Source organism: Ptychodera flava, chromosome 16, assembly GCF_041260155.1.
Source record: "Ptychodera flava strain L36383 chromosome 16, AS_Pfla_20210202, whole genome shotgun sequence".
Taxonomy (NCBI): Eukaryota; Metazoa; Hemichordata; class Enteropneusta; family Ptychoderidae; genus Ptychodera; species Ptychodera flava.
This window is the reverse complement of record NC_091943.1, coordinates 25,021,650-25,042,666: the sequence shown is the minus strand read 5'-3', so window position 1 is coordinate 25,042,666 and position 21,017 is coordinate 25,021,650. Positions and strand designations below refer to the sequence as shown.

Genomic DNA, 21,017 nt, shown 5'->3' with positions numbered 1-21,017 from the left:
TAATACATAAAGTCAATTTATTGTAGTGGGCCGCCGAAGGCGGCCCGCCGGTAAAGAGGGTTGATCATGGCCATGGCATAAAGTGCACTTTATTGTAGGTATTATGTTTTTGAAAATGTGGTGACCCCCCCCCCCTTTCCTACAAGTGAAAAAGCAATGCCCCCCCCCCTTTGCGGATTCCAAAATTACGATGACCCCCCCCCCTGGATTTTGCCGGCCCCCCCCCCCCCGGCCGTAAAAACTGAACGGTCCCTTAGGCCTACGTCTCAAGTATTTCTTGAGTCAGACTAGACTGGTAACCCAGCTGGTTACAAGCCGGCATCAATACTCTTAAACCGAACATATTGCTTACCCACTTTGTCGCGATACAAAATTATAAATAGGACGACTTTACATACCGAAGTATATTGCGTTTGAGGAGTAATCCGAATCCTTAGGGCTTCAGATGTGAATGGCTATCAAAGCTTTGCTTAAGCTTGTTGTCGCCAAAGAGCGCCCGGTCTTACTTTTCTGTTTTCCCGTAGGAATTTCTCAGTTTAGTGTATCATAGTGGATGTGATCAACTGGAACATCAACAGCCTAAATGAAAGATCCAAGTTTGTTATCGCAAACATGCAATTCTCGACAACCGTTGATATCACAGCTCGGCAGTAAGCCTTAGAGCGATTGTTTGCGAAAATGTCGTCTCTTGCCTAATTACGTTCAAAATACTGTTTAACCGCTTAAGGCAGAACGCGCCTGGGGGACAGATATTCGGACTCTCTCACTTTTTCAATTCTTTTCTGACACACCACTTGTTGGGGTTTGTAACCTCCACAAATGTAATAATCTCCACAAATGTAATATCAACCACAATTGTAACAAGGCAGTATTGCTGAAGGCAATGAGTACTTGGGCCGTGATAGAGTAATTTTGAGGACAATATATACTACTATTCAAATATGGTCTTGAATTTCCTCCTGTCAATTAGGCATTTGATTAACTGGTTATTAAACGAAGCAATGGCATGACAACGGCAAAATATGTCTAGCAACTTTTGTGGAGTTTGAGGCAGGGGTTCTTTATTTATAGTGAAAATTGCTTAAACTCCTTAAATATTCAAATTACAGCAAATTTCTTTTGTTCTCGATGGTAGATGTCTAATATTTAGATGGGCATACTTAGATTTCTACCCTATAGTTATCCCTATATACCAAAAATCGGACATCCAGCTCTATTGGCTTGCTCAGAATTAGATATGCGCATAATTAATGAGGTACAATATGTGGTGTCATAAGGTGTCCCATCATACCAAATATGAAGGGTGTAGCACTTGTGGTTACTGAGTTGTGGACAAATATATCTATTTGAGGTCAAAGGTCATTGAGGTCACGTGACATTTTGTCAAAATAATTGTATTGCTAAGTTATTCCTATATACCAAAAATCAGACCTCTAGCTCTATTGGCTCGCTCGCTTGAAAACAATCTCATAAACCTGGCCATATGGGCAACTGTGTATGGGCAGCTAGATACTTGACTTCCCGGAGAAGGCGAGCTGTCACGTTCAAGCTCAGGATTATTTGTCGATCAAATTTCAGTAAATTTACCTTACCTAGATGAAATTTTGTCTATAGGCTGAAATTTCGCCGAATTTTGACGAAATTGCATCGATTTTTCAGGTTCATATCCGACATTTTTGAGTGCAGACAGAAATAAGCTTTGAGGCAACATGGCTGCGACCCCATGTTGACCCCGGTATCTGCTAAAGTGCGGGTTGCGGGCTGCGGGCTGCGGGTTTTAGAATTATGGCTAGATTTCTAATATATGTAATATGGCATATAGTATATAAGAATAAAACCTTTAGAATGTGTCTATTATCAATAATGATGATCAGGTCTATCGTACAGTATCCCTTTTCCTGCCAAGTCCATATTTCACCTCAGGTCAAGATGGTTAAAATTAATGAAACACTACTATATGGTGTATTTTAACGTAATACTGTATATTTGAAGGCTGTTGAAAACATCAATGCTGTAAACTTGATTTTTTGGACTAAAGATGCTATAACAGACCAAACCAAATGGGTGAAAATACGTCATGTTTCTGAAAAAAATAAAATCTGCTAAACTAAAAGTGGGATTCCGAGGACCAATTTATTTATTCCGAGCTGCCTGGCCATTACAAATAATTAGGGATCTGAATCACTTTTCTTTCTTGCCATGGATGTGAGTGAGGAATATACGTAATACCAGACTGACAAAAAAAAATCGCGCCTCGGAAATGTCGCCACTTATCGCGGAATGAAAATTGTTACATTTCTAGTATCAGGCCATAGGAAGTAAATTCTTTGTAATGCATCCATTCACAATTCGGTTCCAGGGCAACTCATACAGAAAATTAAACAATGCCTAGTTAAATGCAATGCATAAGGAAAGATTTGACTTAAAAAAGCGTAGAAGTGATGTGTATTGTAAATGCCGTGTATTTTTCATGAAATCTTTAAAAGAAAACGACGTACAACAAAGGACTTAGTTTACTTTGCCGTTTCGGTTACAAAGGACTTAGTTTACTTTGCCGTTTCGGTTCAAGCGAGGTCGCGACTTTAGAGAACGACATTCTGCTAACATTTTACGCGAGAATTTCAGTGGGAAAAACACGCCGGTGCGTTGCCTTATTTTCAGGAATCGATCTAATAGGAATATTTTTGGATGAGTTTGTGTTCTGCAGCTCTCAATAATTTATCTCCTAATATCATGAACGTATGACTTGCACCTGCAGTATGATAGTCGCTCCATGCCGGTATGCCCCCTTCAAGCATTTGATCCAGCGTGACTTTGAAAAGTTTCCTAGGACTATAATCGTGTTCACCACAATAAAATTATTTGAAACGGCATTGAAAACGATTTTGAAAATTGTGCTTTTATCGGCGGTTGAACTAATCTGAAGTGTGAGAAGGGCGAAAATGATATCAAAAAACACACATTTTTTCATGCCCGCAACCCGCAGCCCGCTAGCGAGAGAGTTGCCGACATCGACGGTTATTTACGAGAAGTGAATAAAAGACTGTCATTTTTGGAAGCGATCGAGTAGCTGAGGTAGGCTGGGATACGACTTGGGCCCAAGAACGCTGAATTTCGGCAGTAATTTGGCTTTTTACGTCAAGTCCCAAAATGGATTTGAAGTCACCGACCCTACGTACGGGTCTTTGCAGAGCTGTGGTGAGCGGGGCGATTAGCTGTAGCGGAACACACAGCATCGTACGCAGGGCTAGTTGACCCCAAGTGAAAATGTGTTCGCGATCAAATCTTCCTATATTTTTTTCAGAATTTTCGACAAAATCATTGCTTCTTAAATCTTTTGTAAAATATAAAATACTAAAATAAAAATGCGATGTGCCATGTCTCCAGATTTCCAAAACATCGTTCGTTGACCGTTCGACGGAATACTCATTTTGCAAACTTGTGACGCAGTTGAAATTCAATACTGACCGCCAAATAATCTTAATGAGACGAGATCATTCTAGACCCCGGTTCTAGACATCCTCCAAATTATCCAACCATTCGCGTTAGAGTTCAGCTCGCTTAGAGTATCATAACATTCTTCGGCCTTCGTTTAGATCGACCCTAATCTCTCCCATTTAGGAAATAAATACACAAGCTACCTCGACAAGACTTCGTGCACCATCCAGGACCAAACGCACTACAAATCTGTCTTGACGTCATCATCTCCTTACATGGTAATCGGCATACCGTATTTTTTAGCAAAGGAGACACAGAATACGTCGGAGTATTCAGTTTCAAAACGTATTACATTGTGTGATGTTGTCAAAAAAAGGTAATGTTACTGCAGTGGTATAAATTACAAAACACAAAAGTTCAAATCAGTTTATTTTGGACTGGCTTTACCCAACATTTCATATTGTTTCTTATGCCAGATTTGACCACGTACTTACTGGCGACCCCTTTACATGCAAATTTTGTGTCAAATGGTGTGTTCTCCTGGAAAAACAAACGTACGATTTCTATATGAAGGAGGCGAAATTTGCCCTCAAAACTCGAAACCACCCTTTTGGGGTGTACCTAGCTATTTTGAACGAGCTTCTCGAATCTGCAGCTCTATTTCGAAATGATGGTCTGGTTTTCTCAGCTCAAGGATAAGTGTTCTCCATCGCTGTGGGCATTACTATTCTCAACTGGGGGTACAGTTTCCAGTCGTAATGTTTTTCATTGTGTCCGGGATATAAAACCTTTCCTTTTCAAACTTTCACTGTGATTAACACTAGTCCACATCTTGTCAGTGATTAAACATGTTTCAAGTTTAAATGTTAAATTCTGGTCTCGAGCCCTCCTGTTCGACCAAACTGAAATTACCCCTCCCACTTTGGCTCGTCCAGTGGGTGTAGCAAGGGTCGTGCCATCGCTTAGGAAACGGAGGGTGCATTAATTGTTGCATTTCGATGCACATTTTGATTATATTCAGAAGATTTTGTGGCAAAAACTCAGATAGAGAAGCATTAATATTCACATCTCACTTATTCAAGACTGGCTGAGAGCAGCACTTCTATTCAGTTAACATCATTACGCCATTTATTATGCCAAGAAAGATGAAGCCAAGACATTTTGCCCTCCCTGGTCTCAGCCAGAAATGGTTATACCTTACAGAGTTTTTTCCCACGGAATGAAAACAAATGTACTTGGGCTGAGGCCCAAGTACAATAAAATCAACCACAAATGTAATAAAATAGTCAACCATTAATGTAACAACCCGCAACCACAAATGTAATAAACAAATTAACCATAAATGTAATAAAACTCAACCATAAATGAACTTGCATATGTGATCATTTGTTTATCAGTAAACAATAAAGTAAAGAGTAAATAATAACTTTAATAAGACTAGTCTAATGTTATTGCATACTTTCCTGAAACTAGGTTTCCTTTCCGAAACACAGAATAGAATACTTTGAGAACGCTATCAGAAAACGGCGAGGTACTGATCAAACCGTTAAATAATGGAAGTGGAACAGCAGTTCTAGACACTGATAATTACATATAGCGTCAAAATAACTCGTCAATCAGTGATACCACACAGAGTTTATGACAGATGACTCAGAACAAATAACAGAGAAATATAAAACCTTATAACAGAAACTTACGACACAAAACATGTTGACGAGAACATATATTTCAATCTAGTAAAAAACAATACGAACACTACCTTGAACACAGTAGAACAAAATTAGACACCCTGGCATCCCTAGTGAAGGAACAAACTTCAAGTGGGACAGCATAGGAATACAGACAATCTATCGATTATTCCACACAATTTATCCACTGAAGACGAATTTGAGGCGATCGATTAAGAAAGTATGGCAATTTCGAAAAAAACGGCGTTAAAGGATCGTAGTGTTATACAGTCTTCCCCACTCTGGAGTAGAGACTGCACTGACGTTCAGTTCTGTACACAAAACAGGGAAACGTAAAATACACTTTCAAATATGCAAAACACACTAAACGCAAACAATCAAGAAATTAATAATGTGTGGAGTTGCTTTCCTTATTACATAGATCAATATTTGAGGGCTTATTCCTCAATTGCAACGGCAAAATAGATTTATTACATTTATGGTTGATAAGTATTACATTTATGGGTGTTTTTATATTACATTTGTGGTTACCATTTATTACATTTGTGGTTGGTGTTTTTATTACATTTATGGTTGATTTTTGTTACATTTATGGGCGATATTACATTTATGGATGCATTTTATTACAATTGTGGTTGATATTACATTTGTGGAGATTATTACATTTGTGGAGGTTACAGGTTTCATTTCATAGCTCTTGGTGTCAGTAAACTTTTCATTGGCCTAGTTTTTCGACATTCGAAAATTTTATTTTTTCTCTATAGAGTTTAGAGATAACGGCCATTTTAAAAAATCGAATATCGGTAAATTTTGTCTAATTTGTTTCTCTAGAACCAAATTTTCGCGGTGATCTCTGATTTTCATTCGTGATTTTGAAAGGGGATGGTTGAAGGATTCCTTAATAGTTTCATTACGTCAGCGAACTTGTAATTATTTATGAAAAATAAAAATTTATTCCAACAAAGTGCCTATTAAAATAAAGGAAGTGGCTATTCTCACCACAGCGGTGTGAATAAGGAATCTAAATTTCTTATTTGCCCCTCTGCCTAAAAGCAGTCATTTTAACAAAAAAGATCATCATAAAAATGCATTCAGGACGCGAACTTGCAAGATCTGAACCTGTTCCATAAACAGCGCCACCATACAATCACATTACAAAATGTTTTGACCCAGTGACCTCGACCTAAATCATTGGATATAAAAAGGTCATTCAACACTGGCTCTTTCAACTTGTTGTAGTGAAGTCGCCTTCTAGCAGTTGTGTTATTGACAGTGAGATTGACTTGACTAACCGGTGCAACGGCGTTTATCTAAGGCATATCGACAAGTAAGAGAACTTTATAATTTCAAATCATGTGGCATATTAGCGGCCGCGGCTAGTGTTCTGTGTTGCTATCCATGCTACACTGTAGTACGTTATCAATCAACACGAGTTCGACAGAAATATGTAGTTGGTCACACCTGGTCAGTCATTAGAGGGCTAGACTTCTCTGCAAGACATTCCATGCATTATTTTGTTTATCATACCACAGGTACATTTACAAGTGGTCACACCTACACGATATCACTGACCAGAATGTACTTCAATCAATCAATCAATCAATCAATCAATCAATCAATCTTTTATTACCCCACACACACTAACAGAGAGTGTGGTATGGTACATTTCAGATGAAAGAACAACATGTTAAAAACTGAACACCATCAAATGGATAAATTGGATTGATAGAAGTACTTGTATCTCTACATATTTCACATGCAGGTATTAAATATGACAAACATGTGTGAATTATATTCCTAGATTTAGGGACTTTGACCACTCCTCATTGCACATGTTGCAGACTGAAAGCCTCGTTGCTTACTTGCAGTCTCTACTCTATCCAAATCGACCTTCTTCACCCTGTTTGTATAGTCACTCCGCAGAAAATAATTTTCTGTAGAACTTACCATCAGTCGGCTAATTATAATCGGCGAAATTGCAAAATGACGAAATGGCGAAATCACAATTTTCGATTTTTTCCAAATAGCAAAATGAAGAAATAAAGAAACTACACACAGAGAAATTACCTGCAACCTAGAGTATACTTTATAATCGTCTCCTACTCTCACTAGTACAACATTACCTGTAAAACGCCATGTTGAACATTGCTGAAATCGGCCTCGGAATTGGATTCATTTTCGAGTAACTGAAAAAAAACAGCTGGCCTATGTTTTTTCCAAACTGGCTTTTCTGTCACATGAAAAGTATTTGGACCACAACAAGTTTATTACTGGCATGTGTTTTGCAGTATAAAGAAAAGGCACTGATTAGCTAACATATCATTGTCGGTTTAGTTTATTTGTTTGGCGGGCGTTTTATAGCATACTCCTGCCAAACTACGTGTATGCGTGCATGCTTACGCAAAACATTTTTATCTTGGTACAAGAGATCTAAGGGACGAACATTTAGATATATTTGGAGGGGTGATCAGAAACGGAAAAAAATTCAGATCAGAAAGTTTTTCGGGAAAAAATCTTCACACTACATTGCAAAATAGACAAAATATTTAGAACACAATTGAGTAAAATTAATCTACAAGACTCAGAAAAATAATTTGCACATCTATTCTCATTTGGAAAAAATTAAAATTTAACATTTTCAGTCGTACAATTTTTATTTCACATTTGGTTATACCAATGTGAGTTTATCGTATAAGCTGAAGTCAATGGCGTCTGTATGTATGTATGTATGTATGTATGTATGTATGTACGTACAGTATGTCCGTCAACATCAAAAACACGCAAACCGCTGCACATTTCAGCTTGGTATTTGGTGTGTGGGTGTGCATCTGGGCTATAGATGTGATTTTGTTCAAATGAAGTATGCATTGCCAAAATTATGCAAATGAGCTTACAAAATGTGAAAATGGTCAAGAATTAATATCTCAAGAACCGCTGTTTTGATTGCTTTGAAAATTTGTGTGCAAGTACCTTAGGTGAACCTTATACAGTTTTATGAATATTGTGAAGATATCCTTAATTTTGTATTTTTACTGAATTTTTTGGTGATTTTTCTCATTTTCAGTAAAAATTCTTCTTCTCTGAAACAGCCAGCCATATTGCTCTCAAATTTGGGTTGGATCTTTGTCAAATTGTGAGGGTGTTACGCTTCTAATTTGTTGAAATTATGACAAATTTGGGAAAATTACTATTTTGGAGTAATTTTGTCAATGTTGGTCAAAAAATGGTAAACAGTATTTTCTTTTTAAAACCCCTGGACAGACAGCTTTTGTATTTGGTACACAGAGGTACAGAGATGACAATAGTTAGATATGTGGAAATTGTCCTGCAGTATACAAATTTGTATTTTTAAGACAATATTGTCATTTTTGGTTGAGAAAACTTGATCTCAAAATTACTTGTTTGATAGCTTTGTAATTTGGTATAAAGTCCCCAGGGATGTTATTAGATACATATTCTGCTCAAGTGTTGGGAAACCCCCAAATTTGTTTATTTTAGGTAATTTCCTCAGTTTTTGACCTTAAATGACCTACACCAACCCAGGATATGTTGTGAGACAGTTTTGAAGGCTGTGAACATAATTTTGTCATATTTGGTATCAATTTGTAGGAGAATTTGATCCAGAAAACAAAGCTTAGGTGAATTTTTTCATTGCAGACCAATTTTTGCAACTTTTCTATGTAAGACACACAAGAACTGATGAGAAATTTGGATCCGGGATAATTCCAGATGTTGTAATCACCATCCACAGTGGAAGGCATTTCACCATCTGTAACTAACTTAAGTGCTGTTTACATTAGAATGATAACACTCATGGCATTAATTAAAAAATCCCCAAGATTGTAAATATATTTCCTGTCATCTGGCGTTATGTAATACCAAGGGATGGAACATTTGATATTCAGGAGGGGGTAGGGTCTAGAAGATTGATGAGTTAGCATTACTTTTTTACCAGATCCCTTGTACATTTTTTTTACCCACTCCCACCTTTTCTTCTTATCAAACCGTCTCTGTCTATTTTTTGTTGTTGACATTTGCTTATGAATTTAGGATCTGCTTGTCCCATTGCTATAGAAGTTGATATGCATGTTCTTAAAGATGACCTCCAGTAACCTAAGTTGGAGGCCTTATTTGCTTTTGTCATTCTTGTTTTTCCTTTTTTAAATATTTCTCCAATTCAAACCGTATGTGAGCACACTGTCCTTGACGGTATTTTTTCACAATCCGATCGTGACCACCCCCTCCCAAGATCTAATGGTCTGTCCCTAAGCCTCGAGGTATACGTGGTTTTGTGCTCTGTCAACTTACGGGTTCGCGATCGCGTGATTTCGCAGAATTTACCGTACTTTCAGTGCTAAACTTCGATGTTGAGAATCAAAACATGTGCAGATTTACTGAATTTGACTTTATTCAGATGAAACTCAGCAGATTTCTTATAATTTTCCAACCTGCATGGCATACACATGGGTTTTGGAATCCACTGGCAGATTGCAGTGTGCACCCGGGTATTCGGTTTAACATCGATTATAAAGCATACTCTAGGTGGCAGGTAATTTCTCTCTGTGTATTATCTTTATTTCTTCATTTTGCAATTTGAAAAAAATTGTGATTTCGTCATTTCACCATTTCGCTATTTCGCAGATTATAATTAGCCCCATCAATCCCTCTATCCACATAGAGGGACTGTGAACTTTAATACTAACCCTCAAGGAACTCTGGCACCTCTGTAATTGCCACCAATGTGGTATCATTGATATTTATGTTTTTCTTCCATGAATAAAATTACTTTTTTGGATAATTAATCTCCATTAAAGAAGAGAACTTTCATGAAGCATTGCTAAGTAGAATTGTACACAACATCATCATAGGGCTGCTCTTTAGGGGGCTGCTCTTACACTGTCCTACTTGTACATTTGTCCACTGGAGATAGTGATTATGTCAGGCAGGTAGTAAAAATGTAGCCCCACTATTATGCAATCGCAGAGTTGAACTTCCAAGTTTGTGTTTCCTTCTATAGCACACTGGTATTGATGTCAGTCACTCGTGCAGCAGGCAGAATCATGAGAGCTATACGGGTTGCTGAGTTTGGGTCCCCTGAGGTGATGAAACTACAGAATGGTGTTGCGATACCAGAACCAAGCAGCAAAGAGGTAAGATATATAGAGCAGTCATTCCCCTCCAATGTGTTGTTAACTGTCATCCTGCAAAGTTCATGTGTCATGATCTGGTCAAGTTGATTACAACCTGAAAGGCCCACAGAACTTCCAAATTGTTGTTTTTAAAAAAGTCTTGAACATTTGAAGGCCCCTAAAATATTGATACTATAAAAATGATTTTCACAGGCTTAATGTCAAAAAAGTCAAACATTGGTATCATATATGCCTTGGACTAGCCAAGGACACTGATTTGACTGTCCTCTCACCGGAACCCATAGCAGTCACCAAACAGCCCTTTATTCTCATTATAATATAATTTGTTCAAAATACTGGTGCGTGTCTGTAATGTGGCAGCAAAGTGTCACAGCTAGGGTAGAAGCTAGTGGAATAAATAGTTACATTTGAGAGGTTTAGTTACATGTTGAGCCCTAACATTTATGTATGTAGTAGCAGCTTCATCAAGCAATTGTTGAATTTTGCATCTTTGAGTTTTGTAATTTTTGCCTTACCCCACTCCCTGAGTTTGTTGTTGAGCAATAACGTAAAGTATGTTGTATCAGTACAAGAAGCATCTTAGTCGCATGATAACCAGACATCGCAAACATGTAGCACTGCCGTTTGAAATGACAAACAATACTAAGAATTCTTAATTTACATATAATATTTTTCAGATTTTCTTGAGGTTTTCAGTTACTTTAGGTGAAAAGGCTGAGCCATAGTATAGTTGTCAGCATATTTGATATGTGAATAATTTGGTACAATTTACAGCAGCACTACAAATACTTGCTATGATTTCCTGATATGGAGGGAGATTTTAGATTTCCTAAACTCTGCAAAGCTTCTACTAAAGAAAATCAGCCACGTTAATGGGGTGCTTTGAGTTTGATGTTAGTTAATTTGAAGAAATTAAAGTACTTGAAAATTACTAGAATTTGGCATATTTCCTAAATTTTGGGGGCAAAGTTATTGGACATGCACAACTTAAGAAGAAAGGTCAATTGTCAGAACATACATGTACCGGGTACATGTGCATGTGTAAATACGCACACTACGCTGCCATTAGCCGTTCATTAGCCATCATATGTACCTAAACCTTTCTAGTAAAGTACTTGTGATGAAGGTGTGATGTGAAATCCCTCCAATGCCAAACATAATTGCTTTAACATTTGACCTCTAGGTATTAATAAAAATAAAGGCAGCTGGTGTCAATCCTGTTGAAACATACATCCGTTCAGGGAACCGCAATGTGCTACCGGCATTGCCCTACACACCTGGAACAGATGGTTCAGGTGTTGTGGAGAAAATTGGATCAAAGGTCACAAAGTTCAAGGTTAGGATTCTTCTCCTTTTAAACTTCAAATTACATGTTTGTTAAACTTGCAGAAGATTTGAGTGGACATTGATTGATGATTGCATGCACTGTTGATCTTCATTGGAAGTTACATATATAACATGAATTACTTCAAGTGCAAATTAACTACTACATGTATATTATCACTTTGTACTTGAAGTAATTTACATTATTATCAATAATACTCTTCTTTTGGCATCCAGCATGTAACGTCCCATGTATATTTGGTTATACCGGGGTATACCGGTATAAAAGTCATATACAATATATAACATATAGTAATCAGTGTAAGACATAAATATATATATATATATATATATATATATATATATATATATATATATATATATATATATACACACACACACATACACACACACATATGTATATATCATTTCCCCCGTAATTATATATATATATATATATATATATATATATATATATATATATATATATATATATATATATATATATATATATATATATATATATATATATATATATATATATATATATATATATATATATATAATATATATATATACATGTATGTATAATCTTTCCCCCCATAATTATGTTTAAAATGTCTATTACAGCCAGGAGACAGAGTCTATACAAAAAACATCAGCTCTGGTTCATATGCAGAGTTTGGCATAGCGGCAGAGAGCAAAGTGGACATACTGCCAGAAAATATGACATTTCAACAAGGAGCAGCAGTTGGAATTCCTTATTACACAGCTTACAGAAGTCTTTTCCAAAGGTACATGTAGGTTTGTGCTAGGGAGTGATTTTAACCTTTTAAAAGTGGATGGTTTGGTCCAACCTATTGTTTTCAAGGTGTAGCTGGATGTGTGCAAAGGGATTTCCCAGGGGACCAGAGCTGTCAACATGAAACGATCTCGTTTAAACAACAGCTGCCGTACACTCAATGGGTCAATACCTGAATTTACAATTTCAACGGCTCACCCACTGACAGGAGATAGCCAATCGTAGGACTGCTTATTTCAAATATATGTCATATGTTGTTAAGAAGGGTCATTTCAGGTTGATAGCGTGGGTCCCCTCGGAAATTGTACCCCAAAATGCAGAGAGGATCGATTTTGATGCAAACTGGATAGCAGGTGCCGTATGAATTTAGAGATCTAATGGAAGCCAATGATACTGATTTGTTGAATAAATTGTGCTTGTTTATTAAGGAAGATCTGTCTCCAAACTTGGTGATACGTGTCTATGTAGCCACTTTGTTTGAAAACTTCCAATTGTTCTAATGCATACAACAGCCTTCACCGTGTATCGAACCACAAGTGACTGTGGATGGAGTTGTTTTCCTTGCCAATTTTCAGTCATAGTTTACTAAGAATCTCCTCTTCAGGAAACATACACTGTATCACATGCATTGTTACACAGTTGGTTAATCATGGAAATACAGAGACCTCTGTTCAACTGTTTGAATAAATTGCATATCAAAATCTGAATATCTGAAAAGATTCTGTTGGTGGCATTGTGCTGTTTGGTAGACGTAGTCGGAAGTTTGGCTCACTAGTGATGTGGTCAACAAAACAGCAAATGTCATCATGTGTTAGACTTAGAATGTAGATGAGATTTTTCATTTACTTTAATATTACACATTCCTGGCAATAATAAAGTCTGGCATCTCTGTTATTTTCAGAGGTAAAGCTAGAGCCAGCGAAACAGTTCTTATTCATGGAGCCAGTGGTGCTGTGAGTATTTTGGGGACAAAAGTAGATGTAACTTTAGGTCATATTTTAACCATTTTTGTCCTGAATGTGTTGAGATACAAATTACCAACCCTGCAAATGCAATGCAGTGCTTAAAATATGTAATGTTATTGTTGACAAATGAGTCATTATTGTCAGTTAACGGCATAAAGCAGTCACTGTGGACAACATGTACACCAGGGATGTCAACGTGATTTTGGGATTAGACAAGAATCGATATTTCATAAATGGAATGATGATAATGCAAAATACATCAAAATCATCAAACGTTGCAGTTATTGAAGTTACAGCAAAAACAATTTATAGTTTCATGATTTTAGTGAAACAATTTTAAAATACATGTCAATATTTCATTCTGCTATACACAGGAAATTTATTCTTGTTGGTAGTGGTATTGTTTTATCCCCGGATACTCTTTATCAAGCATGCTTGGGTTCCTATGTTGTCATCAGAGGCCTGTACTCTAGTGTTTTTGGTTTGCTCTCAACATACTGGTATTTGCACCAAGGTTTAATTGTTACACAGAAATAGCAAATGACTTTCGACAGGAAATATACACAACATAACATAATGCTTGTCAGCTAAAACTCATAAATAACATCTATGATTTGGTAGTGATCCTTAAAATCTGTACCTACTCTGACTGAATTCAGTACAACTGAAGAACAATGAATCCAACCAAAAATAAAACCCCCATCAGGCTTGTATAGTGTTGAATCATAGTATGGCTTTCCTTTAATCAGTATTCTTTGTCTGTGCTGAATTTAAACATCAGCACTGAAACTGAATTGATTGCTGGAGAAACTGAAATTCTGTCGTGCTGTTACTACTCTGAGTATGGACATTACCCAAGATGCAATGGGATAACAAGGCAAGACAATCTACAAACAAATCCTTACTTACGAGTTATTAGAAGTGAATTTTTGAGTTAATGAGCACTTATCATCAAACCACATATATTTTAATAGTTCTGCATACACACCCATTGACTTTAGAGACTATTTATGCCATCTCATTTATAGGTTGGAATTGCGTGTCTGCAGCTAGGGAGTGCATATGGCCTGAATTTGATGGGGACTGCAGGCACACCAAAGGGATTGGAACTGATAGCAAAGCACGGTGCTGAGAAAGTGTTCAATCACAGAGAAGAGGACTACACCAAACAGATCATGGTGAGGAATTGAAGCTCTATTGAAAACTTCAATGCTTTGCTGTCTGTGAGATGACAGTTTGCCTTTAAGGTGGTTCACACCTCGAAAAATGACAATGAAAGACTTCAACTTTTACTCAAACTCTCCTGAAGCAAATTTTAAACCATTCTCTTTCAAAATCAAGTATAAAAATATGAGGTCGCTGTGCAAATTTTAGTACTACTAGAGAAATGAATTTCAGATGTCCGTAAATGTTTGGAAATTCATTTCTGTCAACGTCTGCATGTGTATCATCATTCAACCTCGCATTCCAAATACAGATAAAGCATTCAAATTTTGCACAATGTCCAAGTTTGAGTCTTTTTAATACAAGACTCCTGTCAATATCACAAAATATCCTGCATATCTTTTTGTTACATAAGCCTACAAAATGACAGTTCTAATCTTTTGGGAATTTGCTGAAAGAAATTTTCTCGACCAAGAATGAAAGTCGTAGAGGACTTTTTATCTTTCCTTGGAATCTTGTCTACCACTTCCAAGTAGTGCTCTGCCCTTTACAGTCCTGTTTCTTTTGTATTTCTTTCTGCTCAGACTTGTTTTTGAAATCAAACCATTGGGTCAGAGGGAATAAAAATTCATTGTTCTGTAGATTTTTTGGCAAAGGTACAGAGGGGTTGAGCAAAGTTTTAGATTTTTTTTCAAATTGGCAAAATCTCCCACTGGTTACATTGTTACGGATGACTTTAAGTCTAGATGTACAAACTGTCCACAATAAAAGAGGCATTTAGAGTACAGGCAGTGGCAGTGTTGAAGTAACAAAGTCTGAGCATTAATTTTCATATGCTTCTAGAAACAAAAACTGTAAAATACATGCACAACAAGAATGCCCTAAAATTTGCAAGTTGGGAGTATATATTTGCCGCAATTTCAAAAATTAAAATATAAAGTAGAAGTAGCAGTTCTGATAAATGATTTACTGCCTATACTTAGAGTCAACTAGACTTGCTCCAAGTCTGTGGGCATATTTAATATCACAACAGAATAAATTGAAAGATTAAACTTCAGCAGACTGTCGTGTTAGTGGTAGGCTGTTGCATAGATCGTAGGGTGAATGCTCACATATGTTGTATAACCTGACCTATATATTTTGTAATGTTTCGATGGAGTTTTCTTCCATGAATGGGCAAAATGTCACTGCTGTAATTGACATGAGTAAGCTAGGACAGAAAACACCCTGTATATGCCGCTGAAATCGATTTATGAGGCTATTTTATTTCTCTCAGCTGTGATGACCTTCCCATGACCTTGCTTCGGCACACAGCAGCAAAATGTCCAGCTTTGTTGCACTTGTAACATCTTTTCCCTATGGCTAGACATGTTGCCCCTCCTCCATGCTGCCTGCCACACCTACTACAACTCTGTCTGGAATTTTCTTCCATTCCACTGTGAGATGCAGATGCTTGTTTCCTACCAGATTTCTGTTTTGACGATCCTGAGTTTTGACGAACATCCTCTTCCAAAGACATGTTTCCAAAATATTGGTGAACCGAATCTTGCTCTTTTTCCATTTCCAATCTCCTTGCTATGTCAACAGTTTTTTCCAGTGTCAAATCTTCTTCAAGTAGTAAGTCAAGCAACATGTCTTTGTCCATATTGTCCATAAGTCCGGAAAATAATTTATCCCTAATAAGTTCATCTGTGTACACTCCATACTGGCATAAATCTGCTAGGTCATAAAGAGCTCTCACATATTCATCTATCGTTTCTCCCATCTTTTGTACACGCTGGTTGAAATTAAATCTCGCTCGGATGACGTTGATTTTTGGTAAGAAGTGATCATCAAATTTCTGAAGCACCTTTTCATAATTATTTTTATCATCTGGATCATCAAACGTGAATGTTTTGCAGAGGGTATGTGCCCGTCTTCCCATATGGTATGTGAGAGAAGCCACCTGAATTTTCCCTTCCTCTTTGTCAAGCTTTGACAGTGTTCTGTACAGGTTGAAATGGTGTTTCCATGCTGACCATTCTTCTGGCTTGAAACTGAAGGCACGTGGTGACCTCACAGGTATATACCCGTATGTAGCGGCTACAGCCCCAGACATCTTTGCTTTAGTGGTGTCCTGCAGTAAAACAGTTCTGGTGTACTGACTGAACTCTTAGGTTTCACGCCAGACTTACAGCCATGAAACTCAACACTTGGTGCTGCTACTTAGAAGCGGCTGTCCAGAGTCAAAAGTCAAGGCTGGGGCATGGCTTCAGCTCATGCATGTGACAGTGCACAATCACTTCTGCCAAAGGGGTTATTTACCCTGGTGGCGTAGGACTTACGTAATACCTCTACACTCACAAAAGAAAGAGTTACAAATGTAATGTCACTAGTTCAGTACCAACACATGTACATTCCTCAGTGCAGAAGAGAGCTCCACGTATCTCCATATGACTGCTGTCTTATTATCCACAGCGGAAGTGGCTCATTAACATAATTATTTAAGGTGCATTCAAGACGTCTTGATCCTTTCACCAATCAGCGATCGCCATGATATAGTGAAAATCAACTTATGCAACTTGGGTGTAGCTGGATCTGTCTACAACTAAATAGGAGTTCAAAGGTTAAAAGGATCAGCATATAGGTAGCATATTATGTAAATGTGCAAGTGGTATAGTAGTGACATGGTAGCCTAGATAGTGTTACTTATTAACAAACAGATCTGTATATGAGATTGCTGGTCTAGTGTATTATTCTGACCGTAGTTCCTGCTTTTAATACTTAGTTATAAAACAGAATAACCATGGGGGTTTTAGTTTGACTAGTCTAAAAATTTTGTTGAAGTAATTACAAACTATTGGAAATAATTGGTTATTGTCACCGTATGCCCAATACTTTGCATGTTTTACTTTTAACAAACAGTCTGGTCTCACTTTCATTGAATCCCATAGTGCCTCAGGTATCCCATACAGTACTTCTGCTCTACTCAACCTGGTTAGCATGAGTGATTCACAATTATCATAGATGCAGCAAATCTCACAAGGAAAGAGTGTGGACTCATTGGTGGTTTTTCCAAGGCTGACATGATTTTTTCAATTGAAAACTCAATAACGCAGTACATTGGGTGTTCAGAGAGACTTGTGATACTTTGACAGGAGAATATACTGACATTATTCTATTTCTTCTCTTTACAGGAAGCCACTGCTGGCAAAGGAGTTGATTTAATCATTGAAATGTTGGCAAATGTCAACCTTGACAAAGATCTTGATCTGTTGGCCCCTCATGGAAGAGTGGTGGTAAGTTGAACAAAATTTTTACATAAATTAATTCATGAGATTCATAGAAACCTCACCTTTATATACCTAATTTTACTTTGACATTTTATTCAAAGTATGTTAACAATGCTTCAATATTGCCATCTGCTAGGAAAAATGTAGGTTTATTATCATCATTAGCCTCTCATAAAAATGAAGTAGATTATTTTTTAATCTCATTTTTTATGAGCTTAGGCCAAAAAAAAAATTTGTGCCGTTCCGATAACATGGTATTCAAAAATAGGGAAGGTAGTGGTCGGCAGGAATATTTGTTATCCAAAATATTTTTATTTTTAAATATGCATTTTTCAGGGTTCAGGGCGGTCTAACACTGGCCACAGCATTTCCAGAAAAATGTATCATACATATAAAAGGAATAAAAATATAAAAGACATCCTCGTTCAAGCAAAAATCAAATGCCAAGTAACGAACGCGTCACATTACGGGTTTTTTATTTCTTTATTTTTACTTCCGTGTTTACGTAGCTCTAAAAAGTTTAGGGTCAGCAAGTGAAAAATAGGGTAGGTCGGGTAATCGGAACAGTACAACTTTTTTGTTTGGCCTTACAAGATTTAATTATGGCATAAAAACAACAGAATAGGAATGGTTGAACACAGAGGTCGTATTCCTGACTCTTATTCACAGCAAGATGACTTTACAGAACAGTAAAGTGCATTTAAGTGTGATCCAATCAACATAAAAAATGCTGTCATATTCTGCCAAGCCTCACAGACTCCCAGTTTTGAAAATTTAATATTTTCCTAATAAATGTTTGAAGCAGTAAATTTTAAGCAAAGTATTGAGGCTACATAAAGAAATATCAGAATCTGGCCGCAAAAGTGTGAAGGTCAAATGCTGTCGGTGGGAAAAACACCTAAGGCATAAGATATTCTATTTCTGATGCATGTAGGTGGTTGGAAATCGTGGTCCGACACAGATAGATGCCAGAAAGACTATGGGTAAAGAAACCTGTATTGTTGGCGTAATGTTAACCAATATAGATGATGTGAGTATAATTTATTTTTCAGTTTCTGGACAGCAAAATATTTAATCATTTAGATAAATTTAAACATCAGAATTTCAATGGATGTGGTTGATTTTCTTCAAACCCATAGAAAACAGACTGCCAACATTGGTATGGAGTAGCCATGTAATGGCTAGAATTTCAACTTGCCAATAGAGATTAAATATTACAACTCTTCTTATAACAATAACACAGCTCTTTTTCATGGCCCTTGCATGACCTTATGTTGGGTCACCGTTTTTGATGCTGTGCATGCAAAAACGTAAATTTTTGCATGAAAATGAGTTGAAGTGGCAGTTCAGTAAAGAATTCAGTGATTGGTTGGCTTTATTGAATCGAAAATCAATCAATCAATCTTAAAATCAATTCAACTAAAGTTTAATATCATTTGAAATGTCATGGTATACACGTAAGGAAAAAGAAGTTAGAAAAATGGTTAATTGATAAGGCAAATATAAAAATCTTCAATGCAATTAAAACAATCTTAATTCCCACCAATATCTCTCAATTTCTGTCAACTTATTAAAGTTCATAGACATTTTCAAGAAAATTTTCTGAGTTTGAAGTTTGTCTGTCTTTACAGCAGCAAACAAACCAAAATTAAAATTTGCTTGACACGGTGCCTAGGAAGTTTTGTGCTTGTAAGATTTTGAACATCATAAAGGTTTGTGTTTACATAAAGTTGTATCCTGATTGATTTTTTTTCTGTCATTTTCTGTCTCCCCGGAAAGTATGAATACAAGGAAATAGCTGCCGCTGTAGGTGCTGGAATGGCGAAAGGCTTTCTGAATCCAGTGGTGGGTCTGGAATATCCGCTTGAAGAGGCTGTTGAGGCTCATCGTGAGGTCATCGACCACAAACAAGGAACTCATGGAAAGATAGTGCTGAATGTATAAAAATAACTGCAAATGATATATATGAACTATATCTTTAATTGGGCAATATGCCTTCTAAAGAACTCTGAAATATGTTTTTCTCAAATGAAGGGATAATTTTAATTCTAACATTAATGTAAATGCGTACAGTTTTCCCTGTCTCTGAGAGAAAATGATGGTGCTGATAAGTATAGATCAAGTAATCTAATTTTTATGTTGTACGTTTTTGTTTTTAATAATTGATTGACAATTCTTTGCAGTTTCTTGCCATCCTTGATCAGGGATGAACAGCTAATAGTACTGACAGTTTTTTCAGAAGAATGGTCTTCTGAAATACAATTATTCATGGTACTAGGGAGTCCAAGAGCTTGTCAGCTACGTTAAACGTGGTAAATTGTAAAGTAAATGTACTACTGTCAAATTCTCCGGTAAATGTAACATGTTGTCTTTTGCCTTGTCAGTGTACTTAAACAGCATTCTGTAATGTGGTGTCTTTGGACCAAGCAATATTTCAAAACAGAAAATTTGAACTAATTTACCGATGTAGATGTTCAGGTTCTTTCTGCAATTCTATCATCTTAAAGCAGAATTGATCACAAGTAAAATTGTGGTTTTTGAACATCCACTTTGATAAGGCAGCATAAAATAGTCCTTAAATCTTTTTTGACCTATTTTCAATGTGGAAAAACTAACTAAAGTGCCACCTGAAAATGATTATTTTTATATGATTACGAAGTCGTCATCACAAAATCTCAAAAAAGCTGCCATATTATGGGTTTTGATAATGAGGAAAGATGAATAACATCCTCACCATACATTTGATGAATGAGGGAGAGTTACACGTAGAGCTTTAGGATTAAACAGGGATTCCTAGGTAACAACTAACCATAGACTTTATATTCTATGTATCAGATCATGATTGTACTCAATTATGACACATAGGACTTTATAATGTATACAATCAATGGTGGTATCCTAGATTTCGTAGCCAGGTATACAGTACTGACATATAGAAAATCAAGTACTACAATGAAATAAGTTATAAGACAGTCCCAGCATACTCCCTTTAACACAGCCAAGGAAGTATACTATGTGGTATCACATGCCTCTATGTAATCAGTGCAGTGATTTGAATAGGAACATCTGGGGAGATAGTGGGCCATATGAACAATGTAGTTCCACAGCTACCATGTCCAGTGAAGCCCTTCGATGTTTTCAACGTCAATTGAGGGAGACGCTTTATGCTAGATGTAAAATATATGTCCATGCACTCACTGGTATTTTGACTTTCG

The 21,017-nt window shown here is 36.7% G+C and overlaps 1 protein-coding gene across 2 annotated transcripts; it reads left to right on the top strand.

The window, feature by feature from the left end:
* The first annotated feature begins 6,297 nt into the window (after positions 1-6,297).
* LOC139114403 (quinone oxidoreductase-like) lies at positions 6,298-20,344 on the top strand. 2 transcript variants are annotated; one of them, XM_070676120.1, is made up of 10 exons: positions 6,340-6,453; positions 6,798-6,888; positions 10,144-10,276; positions 11,460-11,612; positions 12,230-12,393; positions 13,303-13,354; positions 14,395-14,544; positions 17,707-17,808; positions 18,737-18,832; positions 19,582-20,344. In XM_070676120.1, exons 3-10 carry the CDS (start codon positions 10,157-10,159, stop codon positions 19,744-19,746), a joined length of 1,002 nt encoding a protein of 333 aa, XP_070532221.1. In that variant the 5' UTR covers positions 6,340-6,453; positions 6,798-6,888; positions 10,144-10,156; the 3' UTR covers positions 19,747-20,344. The 2 variants fall into 2 exon arrangements, with proteins under 2 accessions (XP_070532222.1, XP_070532221.1); XM_070676121.1 differs by lacking the exon at positions 6,798-6,888 and having other exon boundaries at positions 6,298-6,453.
* Positions 20,345-21,017: the final 673 nt, after the last annotated feature.